Below are 22530 nucleotides of genomic sequence, written 5' to 3'. Positions count from 1 at the left end.
TATAAAATGCAGTAAAACAAATATATCTGTGTCTTTTCAACATTTTTGAGGTCCTGATGCGGCAGCTGTCTCAGCACTTTGATCTGAATTATTATGGCAGCTGAACTCTACCTGTGTTTCTGCAGTTCAGGCCGGGGAAGGGGGGGGGGGCGCTCACATCCGACATGGTTTACTTGAATTAAAGGAAATGGAGGAAGTGGAGATTTGTGTCAGATACCACAAAGCAGACCCCCGCTGGATTTAGATGCAGCTGCAAGAGACCGCTGACTCTGCCTCATCCACCTCCTCCCCGTACAGAGTGATGAGACATGGGTGGACCCTGAACACATGACACACACACACACACACACACAATGGTGACATTACAACCAAAAAGGTTGTGTGAAATGGATAAATATAACCTAGTGTTTTTCAAAGGAGGCTACCTGATGAGAACTTCATTAGCCATCTCCACCAGCTCTCCGTCTATGTTCCAGAGGCAAGTGGCTCCCTCTGACTGGATGATAGGTGAGGTTTTAGATTCCTCTTCCTCACTCTCCTCCTCTGGCCAGCCAGCCACCGCCTGTAACTGGATCTTGACTGCTGAGATGTCATGAGTCTCCACAAAGGAGAAACTGAACTGCTGAAGACCAAACAAACAGAACATTGATGGGAAACGGGTGAAAAGGTGCAAAGTGTGTGTGGGTGAAAGAAAGGGAATGGCAGTTGGCAATGCTGACTGCATGACCATGGTCTTCCAATAGAGGGCAGCAGAGACTAAGACAGACAGACAGAAAGACAGATGGACCGTCTCTACTGCAGGATAGGAGCTGTTCACTTTTGCATTAAGTGGAGTGAAAACAGTCCAGTCTTATCACCTTTTGTTTGTAATTATTTCATTACATTTTAATACATAAACAAACAAACAAACACAGGGTCAAGTCTGGGGAATCATTGAGTATAACTTCAGGAAGAAAAAAAAAGGATTTTGTTTAAATTGCAAAACATTTTAAGGTTTGTATTTATGTTTTAACATCTCCTGTTTAAACCTGTTAACGTCTGAGTGTTGCAGCACTAACTGTTTTTCTTGGTAGTCTTTCCCCAACTATAGTGTGACAGCATGTTTGGCTTCAGTTCTCCATTGAAAGAAACTATTTACCAATTCACTGGGTTCCAACTTGCTTTGTTCATTCCATGTAACTGTCACCTACAGGTTTCAGGTTAGGAGCATCAGAGATTATTACTGGTATAGAAATATAAAAGCTCTGTCTTTGTGCTGTCGACAGCACAAGGATATGCAGGAGTTTTGTGGTAAGTAACCAGTATTGTGGATGTTTGTGTGTGTATGCGTGTGGGTGTGTGTGTGTGCACGCGCCCAAGGTGTGAAGGCACTAAAAACAGGCCACTCCACCATGACACCTTGCAGTTTGACACTGAGCTGTCGTGCTTTCATTAGGATTGAGGCTAACAGGATGTGGGTCATCGTGTAAACAACCTGTGAATGCCACACTCTCAGTATATTTAGAAAGTGGGTTAGTGTGCAACCTTATAGGCTTGGCCAGTCCATGCCAGGTTAAACCAGGCCAAGACAGTCTTGTTCGTTCTATCATTAAGTCCTTAGTTAGATTTACAATGATTTGGAACTCTTAAGACGATTAAGTTATAACTAAAGATCCATCCGTCATCCATCCATTTGCTTTAAGTTGTTTTTAAGGAAAAATAATTTCTATAGACTGTGTTACTTTGAATAACCTAAAAAATAGCTTCTTTTTAAAATGAAACAGGAGCTTGGATCTACCATCTACCAGTTTGCATACAATAGCTGAAGCATTTCGGATAAATGATACTGTTTCCATTTTGTCCAGTTAGTCCGCGAGGCTTCAGCCTGGCTGCTGACCTCACCTGGCCACTAGAGCTGCTGTATCTCTTCAGGTGTTTGACAAACTCTGATCTGGAAGCGTTTCCAACAGCAATCAATGATGCACTGCCATTAGCTAACCTGCAAGAGTGCAGTCACACACACTGAAATCAGCTGCAGCAGCCTTCAACAGTAGGTCAAAGTGCACATCATACACCAGTGTACCTGGTATTGGGAGCCAGACCACGAGGAATGACCGGGCTCAGACAGGGGATGGACATGACGCTGATGCTCAGGTAAAGGCCCTGAATGGTTGTCCAGGACTCCTCCCCCACTGCAACGACTGAACGGAAAAAAGGGAGTAGATCAAATAGTCCAAATCCAAAATCACAGCTTTGAACTTGAGCAAACATGTTGTAAAGATACAATCACCTGACTCAGGATCCTGGTGCTGGTCCTGCTGCTGGTCTCTGTTTCAGAGAGGTACAGTTGTTTTTTAAGATAATATGATTTTATAAACATTTTATAAACAAAAACAACAAAAAGTTACGGATTAGGCCATCTTTCATGTTAATTTAAGGAATGACTGCAAGCAATTTGAAAATTGCCAGAAAAACTGGGCACATCAAGTAGCAAAGCAAGATAAAGCAAGTAAAGAAAAATACATTCCACAACAGAGCAAAATATAATCTATGCATGCCTAGAGTTACATTTTCACATGAGTCACTGACATCTGAATTTTGAAAGGGGAGCATGAACGGTTGCATAAATACACAATTGTATTTATGTGAACAATAAAGTTCTTACTGCTGTTCAGACAAATTCCTGTTGGTCCTATTTGAGGGTAGAAAGGAGATCTGACAGTCTTCAGGCCTAAAAGAGACAGAAAAAAACATGTTAAAACCTATGCAGTCTCTACTTTTCACTTTGTTCCAAGGACTGACTCAGCATTTATGCAGCATTTATGCATATTCTTCACCAATCCTGATGGATCAGTGATGACTATTCCCACATCATGAAGGTCCCTCACCTGTAATTCCCAACACTTTATTATTACAGGCTTCTCTATAATATCTTGTTTTTATGCACTTCTTAGCATAGAATAGAGTCAATTTACTTGCGATTGAACTTGAAATAGAAATGTTATTATTACGTTTTTGGGTCCCCTCCCAAATTTGAATTAGCATTTGCGTCATGTGGACAGTAGCCTTTCACACACCAGAGCAGCAAGCACATTTATATTGTTTATTGACAATAAAACTCTGTTTGCTGTTGGAGGCCATGCGTGTACTGAGTGAATCACCTCAGCCTCGCCAGGGTCTTCACTAAAGCGTATTCTCGTCGTTGTGAGGACGGCATCCACCTTTTCTTTTCTGCTCGTGCTAAACTCTGGGCACCAAAGCCGAACATGGCTGAGAAACCAAATCGCATGAGCTGACCAAAAGACGAGAAGCTGCACATGTCTACTTGCTGCAGGTGACCTGGGGACAGAAAAGGGGGGTGAAATATGTCGAATGAAGATATGAATACTTGGGACCCTGGATGTGCACATGAAAGGCCGAATGGTCATATTTTCAGAAATTCATTAATATTCATGAAAAACAAAATCCAAAAAGAGGTCAGTGCGCTCGCGAGTGTGTGTGTGTGTGTGTGTGTGTGTTATATGCACTTTAATATGACCAATCTCGGTTTTTCTTGCTCCAGTTTGGCCAGTCTCTATTGATTTATCAATCTAAATGCACCACAAGTCAAACAGCTATCAAATTCTAAAATCTTCTACTACTACTACTACTACTACTACTACTAATAATAATAATAATAATAATAATAATAATAATAATAATAATTCTAGCTGGAATAATCAAGGACACTCCCCAGTGGAAAGCACAGGTTATATTTACAAATAAAACCAAAAGAACAGTGAGCGCAAGAACAGTGCAAAATATTCAGGAATCTGTGACAGTGCATCGGACATTAAACACACAATATAACCTAGACATGTGAGTTTTAGGTCTGATCTAAACAGGGGAAGGGAGTGAAGTAGCAGTTCTGGAAGCAGATCGGTTGAATGAGCAAGTTCCTGCTGGTGGTGAGGTGGGCTGGGTCCAGAGTGGTGAAGAGAGGATGGATCAGGCTTTTATATACATAGTATATAGCTGCATCCCAGCCATGCAGCAGTGGACCTTAGTGTTGTCGTTATGGATAATGTTGTCAACAGAAAGGAGGTCTTTAATGAAGAGGATGCTACTAGGTCTAGTGTAAAGGGATGACTGGTGTCTGAAGGGTCTAAGTTAAATTAACTGAGTCTGGCCACAGAGCTTTGATTGGAACCAGTTTAAGATGCCATCAGAAGTCAATCTGTTGAGGAGGGAGGTGTGAGAAATGGTGCAAAAGGCCACACTCATGCCAAGACAGAGGAGTCATATGTTTCCAACGCAGTCTCTGTGTCAACTAAATCAGTAGGTTTCTGATGTCCCAAAATGAAGAAAACACAAACCCTTGAACTAATTACAGAACAGAAAGACAATCTTTTATATCAAGCCAATTTTACTTGCTTCTCAAACAAGAGGCTCCAAATGCAACTCACCATCTGGCCACATACCTGCTGTAACCTACTGAACTGCCACCTGCCTGGATGTTTGACTGACTGCCTGTCTGTCTCTCTCCAGACAGAATCTGATTTCATCACCATATGCCATGTTTTCGAGAGTTGAGTGTGTGTGTGTGTGTGTGTGTGTGTGTGTGTGTGTGTGTGTGTGTGTGTGTGTGTGTGTGTCTGAGAGAGTTAGTATTTGTATCAGAGAGAGACAGAGAGGTGAGGGATCAGCTGAGAATTATTTTGACCCCGCAAACGGTGTTATATTTTTACTTAATTTGATTATTTGAAAAATAAATGACTCACAATTCTCTGTTGTATACCTGTGGCACAGTACTACTGGACCCAATTCAGGTGTGTGTGCCACATCCATCTGTGGAAGTGTTCATGAAATGATGTCTCACTACAGCATGATACCTGCTGATTGGTCAGCACATATAGGGACACCAGAGGAGTTGTATGTGTGCGTGTGTGTGTGTGTGTGTGTGGGGCGGGGGCTACAGTAAGCAGCAAAAACCTGTGATTTAGGCTGAAAATGATCCTACTGTTGAGCATCTGTCAGCCATTGTGGACATTTCTTTCAGCTTATTTGTTCCCACACGCTTGTTGCTGCTGCAACTCTGAGTTATAATTCATCATTGCACATATATATGTGCATTATATAAAAAACTGTGATATATGGGCATTATAGATAGATAGATAGATAGATAGATAGATAGATAGATAGATAGATAGATAGATAGATAGATAGATAGATAGATAGATAGATAGATAGATAGATAGATAGATAGATAGATAGATAGATAGATAGCAATTCAGTTTTCTGCTCTGCTTAGATATATAGACAGACACACAAAGAGAGGCCAGGGTCTACCAGACCAGACAAGACTCCATGTGTAGGCTCTGTGGAAACGCTCCTGAGACCAGTCCAGCACATCACAGCAGGGTGCAAGATGCTAGCAGGCAAAGCAGACATGGAGCGGCATAACCAGGTGGGTGGCATAGTGTACAGGAACATCTGCACTGAGTATGGGCTGGAGGTCCCAGGGACCAGGTGGGAGACACCTCCGAAAGTGGTGGAGAACGAGCAGGCCAAGATCCTGTGGGGCTTCCAGATCCAGACTGACAAGATGGTGGTGGCCAACCAGCCTGACATAGTGGTGATGGATAAACACCGAAGGACAGTGGTGGTGATAGATGTAGCAATCCCGAGTGATAGCAACATCAGGAAGAAGGAACACGAGAAGCTGGAGAAGTACCAAGGGCTGAAGGAGGAGATAGAGAGAATGTGGGGCATGAAGGCAACAGTGGTCCCAGTAGATTGGGACACTAGGGGCAGTAATGCCCAACCTGAGTAGATGGCTCAGATACCAGGAACCACATCAGAGATCTCTGTCCAGAGCGCACAGTGCTAGGAACAGCTAAGATCCTGCGCAGAGTCCTCAGACTCCCGGACCTCTGGTAGAGGACCCGAGTCTGAAGGAAGGAGGCACCGCCCAGGAGGGCGAGGAAGAGTTTTGTTTTTTATATATATATAAAATCACTGTTTGTTGTTGGGTTGTTTTCCTGGGTCGATAATTTATAATTAACCTAATGATTCAATATGAGCTTAATAGCCCCCCCCCACTAAAAAAAGCTAATCTGTTTAATGCAAAAAAAGGGATTCGGGTGCCCGATGAACTTCCCAATTTAAACAAGAAATCGCTTTAATTGCCTTGTAACAATAAATTGAATTATTAAAATAATCTTTCGTGCATTATAAGACAGGTAGGGGGAGAGCTTACCTAACACGATGTGCATGGCAGCAGTGGGTGGATCCCGCACTCCATGAACAGAACATGAAACTACGTCTGTGGAACCTGTAAAATGGACACAAACCATGTCATATATGTGTGTACGTGTGTGTGCGTGTGTGTGGGTATGTGCTACGTATATACATTGCATCAGCCCAGTGCCTCACCAGCAGGAATGATTCCAAGTGGCAGCGCTGGTTTCACTGGTTTCTCTGGGGAGTCAGCATCCAGCTGAGCTCTGAGCACCATAGCATGACATACCTCTGCCACTGAGCCGTCACCACCAACACACACCACTCTGAAAAACAGGTATAAAATTGTGACATATCACATTATGTCTGTATTTATTTATTTATTTTATTTTACCTACACGTTTAAATTCCTTTGTCTCCACTACATCCAGTAGAGGGTGTAATTTCTCTACAGGCCCAATACCTAAAGTTAGTATCACAAATAAGAGCTTCTTGATCGTAGCAGCCACAAACTGTATGTATCAAAACTCCAAAACACTTATCTAATATCTTGATGAATATTCAGATAGGCATAAACTCAAGTATACGTGTATAGCTTTAATTATAATTAAATCTACGTGTATTAGTTGCAGAAATCATTATAATACTAGTATGTCTGTACAAAAAGTACAATACTATGTTAATAAAGGAAAAAATTTAATTCCTTAAAAGGTCTCCATGATTTGTGCAGCACTGAAAGGTAATGTGGCTCACTATCAGACATTGTTTTTGAAGTAGACGTGAAGTAAACAGATTCTGCCCCTCCCCCTTCATGTAGATGGGATTACCTGAAGCTCCAGTCACCACGGTGACAGCCAGCCTAATTGGCAAAAGTAGGCTTCAACCAAATCCTTACCAGAGCAGCCTCATGCACACACAGACACACACACACGACTGCAGCAGCTAGCTTAGCAATCAAGCTAATCTTCCTTGAGCACATTAAGCTTTATGAGGGTTGAACACAAAAGCTGATTATGCATGTAACAAACACGCATACTTGGAAGCACACACACAGACGCGTACAAACGCAAATTATACCGGATTGCAATGAGAAGTCATAGAAGTTTGTAGAAGTTTTAGAATGATTCTCGCTAATGTGAGCTGTTTCTAATGAAATTATTTTAGTTGGACAGGTGGCCATACCTACATACCTGTGTATGTGCAACCGTGAATGTGTGTTTGTGTGTGTGCGTTTGTGTGCGTGCGTGCGTACGTTTGTGTGTATGCCTACAAGCAGTCTGGGTCAGTGTGTTTTCATGTCAGTCTCTGACTTGGCTCGCTTTGGCCTCTTTGGAAGGAAGATGTCAAAGTTCATTTAAGCATTAAGACTGTAACATCCTGTCTTTATGATGGCCTTTTTCCACAATAGCCAATTTGAAGGCTTATAGAACATGTTGATTGGAAATCTGGCCTTCTTAAATGTGTTCCTATGACAATAATTTAATATTCACTCTGTAAATGATTGTTGCGTTAATTTTCTACATTAAAACTTAATTTTTTTATGACACAAGTGATTGATTTAAAATGAGAGAGTTGACAAATAAAGATAGAAACAAAACGAACCCATCATATTCATCCAGCTTGCACTCCTTCATCACCGACAGAGCGTGACCTCTCCTCTCTGTCACTGGAGAAAGGGGGACGGAGAGAGAGACAGACGAAGAGAGAGAAGGAAACAGATGGAGAGATACTGAGACAAAAACAGAATGTTCATGTATGTGTGTGGTCACATGTACCCGAGTGTGTTTTCATTGAATGCCAAAAAAAGTGGGACAATGGATATGACACCATCTGCTAAGAGGAAAGGATGGAGAGAAAAAAAGACTGGAGATGATGTCCCGAAGAAGTCAAAGAACAAAGGAATGGAAACATGACAGAAGAAGGGACATCACAGAAAAAAAGAAAAAGTTAAAATGAGGTGATAAAACAAGCAGAAGAGAAAAGAGGAAAGGGGGAAGAGGAAAGGCACAGGTTGCCTCCCTGATAGAACAGATGTGATTAGCCCCGCCTCCTGTATCAGGTTACCTAGCGACCAAAGACTGCCATTAACTCTGACCTTTGGACCTCTGAAACACAGATTTCACTTAGAGTTGTCTCCACTAGCTCCATTGGTCTGGCACTTTATTTTAGCACAGAGACCGGCACTAATTCATTTTCACTAATAACTCAAAAGAAAATAAATTTATACCGATTTGTATAATGAATAAAATGTTACTTCCTACTTACCGGTGATGTCCGTGCGTACGTCAGCTACCTTAAAGAGAGGCGCTACATGCTCCCTATAGATGTAAACAGCCTCCTTCTTGTGGCTGCAGGGATTGATGAACACTTTTAAGTACCTGGGTCGGCTGCTGAACGCTGTGGATGGAAACATATCGTTAAAATGAACTCTCACCTATTTTCTGATTACATTAGATCCCTATTTAACCTTCACACACTTTGTATTAACAAACAATTATTTAAAATGTGCATAAGTGTTTGTGCTGCATTTTTTTTGACACAAAATGTTTGTAACACTATTAATATATTAACTGAGCTAACCTAGGTTGCCAAAATTCACTGGTTCCAGAAAGCAGTCCTTATCAGCATCATACTTAGCAGTAACCTCATTTTTTTCTTCTCCTACTTTATTAGGTATGAACCCCCATCATCGTCATCACCTCAAGGCGTTTTTAACATGTGATGATAACCGTAATTGTGGGTTTAGCTTTGTGATCAGTAAATTGCCAGAGCTTATGCCAGCAGTCACCAAACCAGGACAGGTCGCCCATCAGGCCGTCACTCACACACTCTCCTCCATGCAGCGTAGTTTATATCGTATCATACAGCATTAAAGGTTAGGTCACATCTCTACCAACAACCGACAAGTGCGTATTTTTCATTAGACAGTATTGACTGTAAATCCCTCACACACAGACACACAGATCCCCTATACGGCTCATCATTAGGCAGATTTAGAGACTGGCATTATAAAGCCCCATGGGCCAGCACAGATCAATATACACACACACCAGTTCCATTATCCAGCTCATTACTATAATCTGCTCCCAAAAGACATGACCTCGCCCTGTTAATGACCTCACACATGCACACGGTGCTCCTGCTGCCATCCCTCCAACCCACAGCTCTGACCAGGTTATTTGGACTTCCTCCCAGTTACTTAACACCCCAACCAGCAGTTTCTATGAGAACCCCATTATCATCAGGACTTCAAACACTCTTTGTGCACTTAAATCACGAACGTCACTGACCTGAAAGCATGCTCAAAATTGCATTGTACATTTATGTACTTGGAGATATGAAGTCAACTGAAACCAATGATGTTAGTGTAAAGAACGGCCAATAAACATCAAATATTCATCCTAAAGAAGTGATGTTACAAGCAACACTATACATGGTTCCACTACTGTGTATCTGTTGTGTTATTACAAACATAAATGTATTTTAAATGATGAGAAACATGTATGAGATGTATGTGGACACATGCTCTAATTTCTTAGGCACACTTTAATGCACAAAACAGAACCCATATAAAGGCTATAAAGAACATTACAGTCTATGATATTCCTTATTATACAATATTATTATTATAGCAGTTTATAATTAATGTTGCACTAAGTTTGATTGTAGGCTGGCTTGAAACAGGTCTTAATTAAAAAGAAATAGAAATATGAAGGACTATGGTTCATAGTGGGCTGTATTGTTGGGGAACTGGTCATTTCTGCCAAAAGATTAATTTCAGGAAGATCTGTAAATGGTACCTGGTGGTGACCTAGATGGAGTGTAGCTTCACGGCATCAGAATTCAGGTAAAAGTTGAATAGGCCTCTTTTAGACGAGGAGAGCGATTTAGTGATTTATCCTATGCTAACAAATCTCACACTGAGCACTCTCATTATGACTCTGTGTGTCCTTAGAGAAGTTCCTCAGTTATGACTACCAGCAGCTTTGATTGACAACACAATTGACCTGGGAGGAGTTGCACCAGCTCATGACCGCCTGGCCAAAATCAGGCCATTGAGTCTGAGTTCCACGACTTGTCAGTCTGGCGTGCTATTAAATCACTGCAATCAATTCATCCACTCCGTACGGAAACAGATGCTATACAGCATAACGGGGTGGCTTTTGTCACCTTGACTGCTATTCATGCTCCGCACTGCATTTTTCAGCTGTTTTAAACCGCGAATGGGACAGAATACCGTTCTGGAAACAGAATGTCTACTCCCTGCTCAGCATTGTGCGGCTGAATGTTCTGGCCTGAAGGTTAAGAAGTGTCAGTGGTGTCTGCTTTGGGGGTGGGGGTTGGGGGGGGCTGCCTGCTCCGCGAACGCTACAATTCACAAAACAATGTGCTTTTCAAGTTGATCTTTAGCTGGAAAATAGGCTTAATGTCCACGCAGCAGCAAAGCAACTGACTATGTTAACCTTCCCCTCACTGAGGCTCTGCTGTTGTGGCGTGTAAAGTCACAAAAGCCACCGCAGTTTGATGTGCAGTGTGACCACGCGAGCTGACACACGACCTGAGCCGCTCGGTCCTGTGTTTGTGTACGTGCGCCTGTGTGTAGCGCGCTACATAAGAAGGTCTGACTACTGCTGGGCCCCATGGGTAAGCTGGTTTGATGGACAGACGGACCAACAGACAGACAGGTGACCAGCGATAATGTGTCAGGCCAATGCCATGGTGACGAGATGATGGCAACCTATGTGTGGGACCTTTGACCTCCTCATTTATGAATATAACACGCAACATCTCTGTTCGAGCTGAAATCATCGCCGAAGTGAGAAAAGTGATGTGAAAAGAAGAGTCCCATGCACACAAGCCTCCAACAGTTCTATTGTGTGTTAAGTGTCAGCCAGGCACCTCCCTCCACAGTGCACCTGGGAAACAGCATCTGGAAACTGTTCGCTGCAGCAACATCTACAACTATGAATATGGAAATGGAGCAATGCATCCATAATACTGTAACTAAGCAGGCGAGACCAGTACAACAGACAAACCCTGATACTTCCATCGCTTAGTCCGTTTGCTTTATCTCTTCTAAGTCAGTTTTCCTACACTGAATCAACACAATCAAAATTAAAAAACAAAGGGACAGTGTGTGAGTTAGACCTAAAAATTCTGAGCCATTCATCACAAAATAATCCAGCACTTTCTGCAATTCTTCAACATATTCAAATAAGAATATTCAATTCTGACTAATTTCCAAATGAAAATATTAAATTTGTCATAAATGCAGACTTCAGATTTCTCTGGACAAACTAACAGGACTACAACCACATCAGGTTGTAAATAAAAATTCCAATTGAACCACTAAATGATGAATTAAGAAGTAAAATTACTTTAAAAATGTGTTACTGTCTTGTACTGATAACTGGCGTCTATTGATATTAACACTGATATTGAGAATTGGGTGATAATTGATAATTATTTTGGTTTTTTCCAGCCTCTCACCCAAAGTCTCCCACACCATCTGTTTTATTGAACTGCCCTCTAAACTGTAAACATTGGGTTTATTTCTCATGCCAGCATGAAGTGCTTAGAGAGAGAGAACCACAATGAGTCCTGCTGAATGTGTAAGCACATGTGTAATATGTCATTTCACTTCTGTTCCAGTGGATTAGCAGATTAGCTCTATTGTGTGATTTAACTGTGACGCACATCATTAGACAGAGCGATGCTGACAGAAAACAATGAAATTACAATCACAGCAGCTAGAACTACATCTGGCAAATTACTGCCCCTTTGACTTAGTGAAAGTATTAATTTGTTTGAAAAGGAATAGCAGATTAGGCTGAAGCAAGTGTCTGTGTGTGTGCGTGTGTGTGAGTGTGTGTGTGTGCGCGTGTGTGTGCGTGTGTGTGTGTGTGTGCGCGTGTGTGTGTGTGTGCGTGTGAGACCTTGAAGCTGCTCCTTTAAGGTGCTGTACCAGCGATGCGTGTGCTCTGAGGAGGAGTTATGGAGGTGCAGCGTGTCCTCCTCCAGTTTCCTCCCTCTCCTCCTACAGTAGAACAGAGCCAAACCCAAAAAGGCTCCCCCAGTCTGCTGCCCGACCGCTCGACGTCGCTTCACCTTCACCGCAAACACATCCTGAAGCAGCACCACACCGGGCTGCAGCGTGCACGGCTCACCTGCACCAACAGAAGAGTTATTGCACATCAGGGATGAAGTGTTCAACCACTTGATTCTGTCAGTTCCCCTCACTGATAGTGTGTTATTGGAAGTGACGTGAGTAAATCATAGACCCTGGAATGGTGAAGTGCTCTGAAAACAAACTGCCCTTTTAAAATTGCATTGATGGCGCCTGGAGCATCTTATTACAGTACACAAGGAGGCTTGTCTGCAGCAGTATTACACAACAGAATTAACTTCTTGGAATTATAACTAATCCACTGATCAGCAGAACACATATTTGCACCTGTCAATACATGAGTGTAATCAGAGAGGGATTGTAAAATGTGATAGATGTGATTGGTCCGTGTCAGACTAATCCTCTGAAGATAATGTCAGCGGAGCTCAGACAATACCGTCAGAATTACATAACACACATAGATAGATAGATAGATAGATAGATAGATAGATAGATAGATAGATAGATAGATAGATAGATAGATAGATAGATAGATAGATAGATAGATAGATAGATAGATAGATAGATAGATAGATCGATATCGATCTATTAAAAGTGGGGGAATAAGATTATTCCTTTGACTATTTTTGTGAAAACCACCAAAATACTGTTTATGACCCTTTTATTTGCATCTTCAACAATCTTGGTCCCTTTTTGGCACACGTGTAAAAAATATTTAGGTTTCTTGCTGGTAAGACTATACAATGTCTATTTAGCATGTGTGTTGAATAAGTGAATATCAAAACTATATTGATAGTTTTTAAAAAGATATGAATGCAAAATATAATTCAGCCTTTCTTGGTCTGTCCAACATCAAAACAGAAAATATGAGCTTTCCAGCAGTCTCAAAGAACAAGATCTCAATAACAGGTGACAAACTGCTGGGTAATTGATCGTGACAAGTAAAAAATCAAAAAAATAAGCTACAAAAAAAAAGATTAAAAAAAAGAAGACTGACAGTAGATATTGAACAACTCTGAGCACCTCAGAGGGGATGTACCAACAGGAAACAGAGCTGATTAAGTCCCCTCCTGTCTCCCTTAAATCCTGCTCCGTGCTGATTTTGAATACCAAATACCCCCAAACCACCCATCCCTCTTCAACCCAGAAAGGCCAGCCTCCATGTCAGGGCAACAGTATGACACTCCATACTGATGTGACTTTCTCTGCCCACTGACTTCCTCCCATATTATGAATATTAGACCTTCTATTTAAACATATGAAAACCTACATGAAAATGCACATAGATGATGATGAGAATCTACGCATTGTTCATTTATTTCTGCTTAGAAAGCAAAATAATAGCATTTGATTTGTGTAAAAATACACAAAAAAAGGCCAAGTGATATCAATATGATTTCGCTGAAATTTGAAGGACAGAATGGAAGTTCTTCCGTCTCACGGAATCTATCTAATGTGATTCGATGACACACACAGAGTCACAGCGCTCACACACAGTGAGAGCGTATTTCAAGTCACAGGTGTGCTGGATGGTTCCAGATGGTGGTACGTTTCCCATCATGCCCTTGATGACCCACTGTGCACACAGGCACATAAACACACAAACTTATATGATGACACAAAAATAAAAAAAAAATCTAAAACACACACACACACACACAGTGGCAGTCCGGTCCCGTGGTGACCAGGCCATGTGGCTCGCTGTGGGAATTATGGATCCTAATTTACAAACACACATGCACGCCCGTGCGCATGCACGCACACACACGTCATGTTACTACTCACTACCGTCACCACTACTTGTTTTAAAAATCTAGCCAAATCAGGGCAGTAAAATTATGTTCATTTTACTTGTCATTGTTGTTCTTGCCTTTATTTAAATGAGTCATCACTCACAGTGTTGGGTTTTGGATTTGGTCCTCAATGGGAAAACCTACTGAAGTAAAACTGTGTGATTAAATCTTTCCAATTTATTTTAATGAAAGACAATTTTATAAGACAAAGCGCTGCCTCATTCTCACTAAGCTACTCTTGAATTTTGGAGCCCTAACCTGAGTGAGCCCTATAAAGATTTAACGGGTAAATTTATTAATATAAAGCCTGATATCACCTGAAATTTGACATATAATCCGCCATTGCAGACAGGCATCAAAAGGTGATGAAGGTGGATCAAGATTATGTCTCCCATAGAGTTTATGTTTTATGATGCAAATGATTTTTGAATGTGCATACAACAGGAAAAAAGTCATTTTCCATTTATCCGTGTGTGTGTGTGTGTGTGTGTGTGTGTGTGTGTGTGTGTGTGCGTGTGTTTGTGTGTGCGTGTACGTGTTTTAATCTGTTCACACTGAGAGACACTAATAACCCCCCATAGACTGAACCAACTGTTCGATACTACTGCCAACTCACGGATATATACACATAGAATGTTGGCTTAATGATATTAGCTTGGATGAAATACAACAAAACAGATTGACTCACAGTCAACATGCACACACATAAGATTTTGGAGTATGACTTGTTTATTTCAAGTTCAATAACCTTGACTAACAATGTTTCAAAGGTTTTAGGTGCATGTACCTCAATACTACAACTATATTGGGTTAGATTTGACAGTGATGTCCTCAAAAATAGCTGTTGTGTTAAGGTCATGAGAATGTGCACACATTTAAGATTTTCATGCAGATTATGTGATGTAAATTCTGCCTGAATACAGGCAGATAAATATGTCGCAGAGGTAACTCCTTCCATGACTGGCTACTGGTGCGAAGATACTATCTAAAAATGTATAAAAATGTAATATGGTATGTAGATATTTTGAGTTTATGTGGCTGTGCTAATTATGTTAACTGTGCTTTTCGTCAGCTGAATGTTGAATATTTATTGTTTCTAATGAGACAATAAAAATTGAAATATGTAAATATGTGTGTGCGTTTGCATGTGTGTGTCACCTGTTGGGGTCTCTGGAACGATGGGGGTCCAGGTTAGTCTGGTTCGGGTGAGCAGGACATCATGACTCTTTTTCCCCAGTTTGAAGATCCCTCGCAGGAGAACACAATCACTATATGCAAACATACATTAATAAATATATCACAAAACAGTTAGCTGCCTATGCTTTGTATGTGTTAAGGTTTTAAATTACATACCCATATTGATAATATAAGTGACTCACAAATTAATAGGTGGCCTCAGTGATATAAATGATCACTTAAATATATATTTACACGCATGTTGACATAGATTAAAATATATATCATATGCACATTTATTCTGAGGACAATCCTCTGATTTAGACATATTAATAGTATAACAGGCCAGTGACAAGATAACCTACATTACTTCTTAAATATCCAATCAGAAATGAAACTATTGTTGAATAAAATCTTACAGTGGGCAAAGTGATGAGCTGATGCCGCCATAATGGCAACAAATTAGACCTACAGTATTTGTTGCCGTGCTTTTATTTTGAAATCCTCTAGCTGTGCTGACTTGGGACTATTAGATAGAATTTAAAATATATCCAAAAAGGTCCTTGTCCAATGATTTATAGGGTTAGTATAAAATAACCAGGGCTCTGGAAAACACGTGTAGAGCATTTGAAAGAAACTTTTTTACAAACACCTCTGGTTCTCTTCCTCCAGCACCTGCGGCTCCTCTTCCCTCCGCTTCTCCTTCTTCCTTCTACTCCGTTTCTGTACCTTCTTCGCGCTGCCTCCATCCTCGCCTTGTAGCTCCTCCTCAGGTTCCGCCATGTTTGCCAAATTGCTCAACGAAACATCAAGTAAAACAACGAAACTCGTGTTGTTTTCTATCTGGTAAACATAACAGAACACAGGACAGATAATTACGCACTAAGCTGATCACCACGGGCAGGTTACGGTTTGTTTCCGGGTTCCGTCGCTATGGTGACAAGCGCCAGCTTACTCTATTCGGGCACGCGGAAGGTCGTTCGTGTACGCGTGAACATCTGTCCTTTCTTCGTCTTTTAAATGCCAATCATGTTACATTTACACAAATACTCTACTTAATTGGGAATGTGATTGTCTGCAGGTCCAACAGTGCAGCTAAATGTTAAGATTAAAAAAAAATCTTGTGTCATTAACTGCAAAGCCTAATTGTGTGGCAAAATTAAGTAGCCAATTCAACAACATCAAACCACCACATTCAAGACTGTTCTACAATACGAATCAAAAGTGGTCGTACTTCAGACATTTAGCGTAGTTACCTATTTTTTAAAATCAATATTATATAAAATACCAATGATGATAACTCATATCTAATTAATACATCACTGCGTGGAGTTTTGTATTTCTTATTGCTGTTGGTATATAATTGTAAAGTGACAACTACGAACCAAATGGGGCACCCTGGCTAAAACATGAAGACCGTTGTCCACCAAGTTAGCAGATGGCTGCGTTTAGGCTGGCATGATCAGCCAACAGGATGAAACACAACACCCCTCTCCCAAAAAAATAAAACCACTGTTACCAAAGGAGTGATTTTAGAAATTAACAGCCTTTAATATTTAATAAGAAATTTCCTTAATGAAGAATTAGCTAGGGGAAAAAAATCTTTTTGGTTTGAGATATTTTTTGGTATTGTAGTATCTGGATTCATATTTATCATTTTAATAGTGGGCCCATTTCAACCATGATGCTAAATGGTGGGATATGGCCACCATATTGTCCCTGTTGACTTTTATGCACACACACACACACACACACACACACACACACACACACACACACACACACACACACACACATACACACAGTAGGAGAGCAGCAGAAATTGAGGGGCTCTCATGCATAAACAAGATAATTTTCATAAATTAAAATTTTGCCTGCAGAATGAACATCTGTGTCCTTCACACACACGCAGACACTGAGAGTAATTGGGGTTTATCTCTCAGACACTGTGATAATGTGGTTAACATGTTAACAAGGTTTGCTCTGTGAAGGGATATGTGTTTTCTGCTGATGGTTTTAATCAAACTTTAAGTCTTTATGCTCCACTTCCTATAATATTGTGTCACGAAACAGTAGATCTCTAAGAAACCTCTGTCTTGTTTTTTCGAGCTTAGAGGGATATGGCTGTCCTTTGGTGTAACATCAAAACCACTATATGGCTTTTCCCAATATTTATTTGTGTTTTTAGTCAAGAGGGTTCAGAATGAAGACTAAGAATCACAACCAACTTCCCATGAAATATATTCTACAATTGTTAGGCTCTATTGGCGTAACCTATTTTGGCTCAATCAGCTATTTAGTTATTTGTTTAGTCACAGCTGAGCACTGAGCCTCAGTGGTTAGAACTGTCTCCATCACAAGAGGAATAGGCTAAAAATTAGTTGAGTTGCCTTGTCTGTAGTTTTTCTTCCCAAGACCATGATGATGATGGGGTGCATATATAGCGCTTTGTTTAGAGAGATATAAGTTAGCCTTCTGAGTGAAGGCAAGCTACCTGGGCAGATTATGATCCTGAGCAAAGGGTCAGGGGTCACGGATCTGTTAAACTGACTCAGAGATCATCAGTGGAGGAGCTCCTGGTGGCAAAGACCCAGATGTTCTTGTTGGTGAATCTGCCATCTTAAACTGTTCAAATGGTTTAAAGATGCAGCAGCTTTATTGGGATATGACTGTATGTATATTGTTTTAGTTTAAATGAATTAACTGAATTATCAACCTGGGATAAATAAACCATGATTTCTGGAATAATTTCACTATATTGGAAATTCTTATTTTAGTCTTTTTTTATATGTCTCATTGCCAAGATTTTCTGACAAATAATAAAAATTTGTTGCCCCCTAAAAATTGCTAAAACTAATTTTCTCTATTCTCCCTGCATGAAGATGGAAACGACACCATGATACAACCTCTGGGCTCAACTCACTGAACTTATCAACATATGAAAGAGAGGGCTGTAGCCATTAAGCTGCCATTTGGATAACCACCTGCAGCTCCATTTCAAATGCATAAACAAGGCATTTCCTATCATCTGGTCTGGTATTTCAGCGTACATGCATTAGAAAATAATGGGCATGGATCAGACCTAAACAAAGATGCACTGTCTTGCTGTGTTGCCACTGACAGATGAATCACAGTTTGTAATTGATGGCTTTTATAAACATCTATATTTATAAAACATGAATTACAAGAAATGTTGACAGAAAGCTACAGAAACAGGTTTTAAAAAGCAAAACATAAAAAAATACGTGAAAAATATGACCACTTCAGCCCAATACTGGCTTAACGTTACCTTAACATACTAACCCAAAAATAGAGAAATCTTTTCATTTAACATTTGAATTATCATAGGAGCATAGCTCATTTTGGGTTTTTGTTACAAAATTGCATAGTTTTTAATGATTATTGCTGATTCCATATGATACTATAAACAGCAGTAGTATATTAAGGGATCATTTGCTGCAGGATAAAGCACTACAAAGAGTTATTACATCATCTGCGTGATGTCATCACAACCATCTCTGATGTCATGACCGCACAGAGGTATTCTACAGCCTGATGCAGACATAAACATGGAAAGATGGAAAGAAAGACAGCATATAAAACAAAAGAAATACACAAAACGTTTCCTCAATGAGCATTTTTCCCCTCGTCATGGTTCACTGTCCGTTATTTGCCGCTTCCTCAGGAATCATGGAAAATGCCATTTAGCTGAGCATTCATTAGCCGCTCATGGTGTGAGTGTCCATCAAAACCCATTAGGGTGTCCACCTGCACTTCACTGCACCGTGGATTGGCCCCCCCACCCCCATATAGGGCAGCATGTCCTGCTGGTCCCCCTCCCCCGTAGTGTACACTGAAGGAGAAACTTTTGTCATAGTCGGCAACGGCAACAGCTTCTTGCTTGAAAGATGAGAAGTTCCCGTTGATGCTGAGTGGTGGGCTCAGCGGGGGGTCAAACGCCGGGCCATCGGACATCAATACGCTGTCAAAAAAGGGCTCCAGTGTGCCATAGGACTGACCCTTGACCTGATGGAAGATGTGGGAGGGCTCCATGGTACCATAGGGTGGGCTGGGCAGCCCAGCTGTGAGCCCAGGACTCTGGAAGGGGAAATGTCCCGGGTAAGCAACGGCGCCCGCTGAAGGAAGATGAGCGGGAAGGTCAGGCGTCTGTTCTGGCAAGAAAGTCCGAGGATTCAGCTGTAGGCAGCCCGCCACTAGGTTGGTAGTTGGCTGCGATAGACCTGAGAATGAGGAGGAAACAGCGGTAAATAGTGTAATAGACTTATTTCAACAGAGGCTATATGAATAAAGTTGTAATTAATTGAATTGTTAATTTAATCGCTGTTAAGAAACTGGGGAATGACATTAACTCTCTGCTGATGATGTATTCATGTTCTTTGTACTTTTTTATTGTGTAATTATACACTGGGTAATAAAATGTTATTTAATTTAAATGTGTGGTACCCTGGACATTTTACGACATTTTACTTTTACCATTACATTCTGCTAGAAATAATGAAATGTGGTTACATTTAAAGGAATAACTCTGATAATTGTATTTACAGAGCTCTTTTTTGTTATTTTAGTGAACTAGAAGTCTATGACTAGCATGCTAAAATTACTACACCTTAAGGAAACACTCAAATGTTTATCATGTGTGTAAGGCTGCGTGCTACTGCCTCTTGTTTATTATGGGTTTTATATCACTTTTAATCACAATAATAGGATTTTAAAGTGAAGGAGATTCTGACCTTTGCAGAGTACCTGGACAAAGCTCATAAGGTCAGGAGCTTTGCCCGAGCGCAGGATCTCGCTCAAGGCCCAGATGTAGTTCTTTGCTAGGCGCAGTGTCTCTATCTTTGACAGTTTCTGTGTTTTGGAGTAACAAGGGACGACCTTCCGCAGACTCTCCAGAGCATCATTTAACCCATGCATGCGGTTCCTCTCCCGGGCGTTCGCTTTCATTCGACGGACCTTAAACCTGAGGAAACAGAACGTTTTACAATCATATCTGTAAACTGTTAATGTTGGTCATCTGTGTGTAAAATCATGTGAGCAAATGGTTTAAACTTTGTCTTAACGTTAGTACTGAAATTGTTTACAGTTGTGCAGTAAATACCTGAGCCAGAGGGAGACTGCTAAATAAGATTATCAATGAACTGCACTGAGAAACAGTAAAGATTTTTAACTATACAGCAAACTATTAAAATATAGATTCACTTAAAACGAATAAAAAATGAAAAACGTTCTTAGATCATTTGCACAAATTAGCTTGTAATTTAATCAAATTCTACATGATATTTCACATTAAAAAGTATAGATATCAGAGAAAGATAATCGAAAAGAGACTTAAAAATTAAATAAAAAAACTAAGAGAAGAAATAGATCCCTCACCTCTCTTTGATTGGCTCAAGTAAAACAATACTTGAAAATACCCTAACGGAACAAAACATCAAGATCCAGTGTGTCATGCTTTTTAGCATCTACTGGTCAGAATAAAAACTAAAGATGTCATTAAAAAATGTTATTAAAAGTGTCATTTTCCAGAATATTGGACAACCCGAATTTTGCATTTTTCCATAAACGCACCTGCAAATTACTTTTTTCATATTGAATGAGTTGATTAATAAAAGAAAAGATAAAAGTTAGGACTGTAATCTGTTTATCCATTCTGAGCTTCTGCAGACACAGGAGACAACGGTGGCTCCACATCAGTGAGTATAGAAAGATCTTAAACATAGCTAAATGAAAATGTGGTCATTATGATATTAGATTTTTGATAGTAGATTGTTACATTTGTCACCCACTTGGCTTCTCTTTAGTGTACAGTCAGTTCCGAATGTTCTGATGATCCCACATATAGAGTATATAGTAATGTTTTTACTGCCCCCTGCAGGACACTCTCCGTCTCTATACATTTTGGATCAGGTGGTAGAAAACTGCAAAAGGTTTTTATTGAACCAGGATGCGTTACCTCTGTAGGCGTGCTTTTGTCATCTTCTTCTTCTTTGGCCCGCGCCTCTTGGGTTTGTTCTCACTGTCCTCCTCCTCTTCTTCTTCTTCCTCCTCCTCCTCCTCCTCATCGTCCTCCTCTTCCTCTTCCAGTTGGTGGAGGTGATCCTCCTCCTCCTCCTCCTCTCCGCCTCCTCTTCCCCTCTCCGTGTCTCCGCCTGTGGGCTGCTCCTCTGACGCCACTGACACCTGATCCTCCCGCACAGATCTGGTCATGATGCTGATTCTCTGTTGATTAAACAAAAGCATCATATAGATATGTATGTGGAAAACACATAACGAACTGAACCAATTTAATTCAAGTCCTATTTTGACATTTGATAATTAATGAATAAAAGCCTCGTCCTTTTTGCACATTTAGACATTTTCCTCAGTTTGAAAATAGGATTACCGAAATCATTTCACACAGCGATTAAACCATGTAGACTTAATCCCAAAAGGGATGCTTTAATCTAGACAATAGGCTGCCAGATAAATAAAGCCAATGTTTTTTTTTTATCAAAAATTTCACGTAGAAGTCTATTGTGTATTATTTATGTTCTTTATAACGGAAAAAGTCCATATATTTTGTGCATACATTTACTTGCTGTGGTGAAATTACAGGACCGATACCATGAGGTCCCTTAGAGTTTAGTAGGAGTTTGGAGATGTTTTTTCCTTTTAGAATTAGTTATTTATTTGAAAAGAAAGGAGATCTAGAACACAAACGGAAATATAATTTAAAAGTATTTAGCACATGAATTAACATCAGACAAACAAAGTGAATCAGTAGAAAATGTAGGAGAAAATGTGTTAAATGTAAAAATAAATTGCGTTCCAACATCGGAAGGATAATGCCGCTTCAACCAATATGGGATCATCGCGGGTCGACGGGTGAACAACTGGAGTGACACTTTTTGTAACTCGGGTTAAAAATATATTTACAAGAAAATATCGGATGAGTAAAATGTAATTGTTATTTTAATGTTTTCATCCAAAGCTGTGGTGGCGCGTATCGAAGACTGTATCCGATAATCTCAAGGTTAAGAATTTGTGAAACAAAGAATTTCACCCACAATGTAAGAACTCTTCCAAAAGAGAATAATTTGGGGTTGTTTAGTTATTTATTGTGATTTAATTATAAGGACATGTGGATAAATTATTTTACGATGTTAGTCCTATTATACTTGCAGGTTAAGTGATGTTGAGCTTCAGCTTGTGATTTAGCTTAAGTTTTTTATTTCG

At 40.3% G+C, this 22530-nt stretch overlaps 2 protein-coding genes across 5 annotated transcripts in view; both read right to left on the bottom strand.

The window, feature by feature from the left end:
• Nucleotides 1-8: 8 nt before the first annotated feature.
• On the bottom strand, nucleotides 9-16725 carry cerkl (CERK like autophagy regulator). 4 transcript variants are annotated; one of them, XM_029842653.1, is made up of 15 exons: nucleotides 16680-16725; nucleotides 15947-16137; nucleotides 15277-15386; nucleotides 12135-12365; nucleotides 8464-8595; nucleotides 7801-7864; nucleotides 6394-6524; nucleotides 6218-6292; nucleotides 3141-3318; nucleotides 2645-2710; nucleotides 2270-2307; nucleotides 2063-2180; nucleotides 1882-1978; nucleotides 426-622; nucleotides 9-319 (listed from the first exon to the last, which is right to left on the bottom strand). In XM_029842653.1, exons 2-15 carry the CDS (start codon nucleotides 16075-16077, stop codon nucleotides 241-243), a joined length of 1647 nt encoding a protein of 548 aa, XP_029698513.1. In that variant the 5' UTR covers nucleotides 16078-16137; nucleotides 16680-16725; the 3' UTR covers nucleotides 9-240. The 4 variants fall into 4 exon arrangements, with proteins under 4 accessions (XP_029698513.1, XP_029698506.1, XP_029698499.1 ...); XM_029842646.1 differs by lacking the exon at nucleotides 16680-16725 and adding an exon at nucleotides 16250-16363; XM_029842639.1 differs by lacking the exon at nucleotides 16680-16725 and having other exon boundaries at nucleotides 15947-16202.
• A 1710-nt stretch (nucleotides 16726-18435) lies between these two features.
• Nucleotides 18436-22530, bottom strand: part of neurod1 (neuronal differentiation 1) — a 4301-nt gene continuing 206 nt past the window's right edge. Inside the window, exons 2-4 of the mRNA XM_003961622.2 lie at nucleotides 21269-21534; nucleotides 20046-20275; nucleotides 18436-19535 (exon numbers count right to left, since the gene is read on the bottom strand). Coding sequence (XP_003961671.2) covers nucleotides 18976-19535; nucleotides 20046-20275; nucleotides 21269-21522 — 1044 coding nt within the window. The 5' untranslated portion in view covers nucleotides 21523-21534 and the 3' untranslated portion in view covers nucleotides 18436-18975. The remainder of the gene's footprint in view (nucleotides 19536-20045; nucleotides 20276-21268; nucleotides 21535-22530) is intronic.

This window comes from Takifugu rubripes, chromosome 1 (genome assembly GCF_901000725.2).
Source record: "Takifugu rubripes chromosome 1, fTakRub1.2, whole genome shotgun sequence".
Classification (NCBI taxonomy): Eukaryota; Metazoa; Chordata; class Actinopteri; order Tetraodontiformes; family Tetraodontidae; genus Takifugu; species Takifugu rubripes.
Note: the sequence above shows the minus strand (reverse complement) of the source record. Positions and strands in the feature narration are given on the sequence as shown.

Excerpts from the sequence above, each read along its gene's own strand:
- cerkl (XM_029842653.1), bottom strand. The coding sequence starts at position 16,077 with ATGGCGGAACCTGAGGAGGAGCTACAAGGCGAGGATGGAGGCAGCGCG. Across the intron at positions 8,596-12,134 it reads CTTAAAGGAGCAGCTTCAAG|CGTTCAGCAGCCGACCCAGG; the intron begins GTCTCACACGCA and ends TTCCATCCACAG. Across the intron at positions 623-1,881 it reads ACAGCAGCTCTAGTGGCCAG|CAGTTCAGTTTCTCCTTTGT; the intron begins GTGAGGTCAGCA and ends TTTGGTCTTCAG.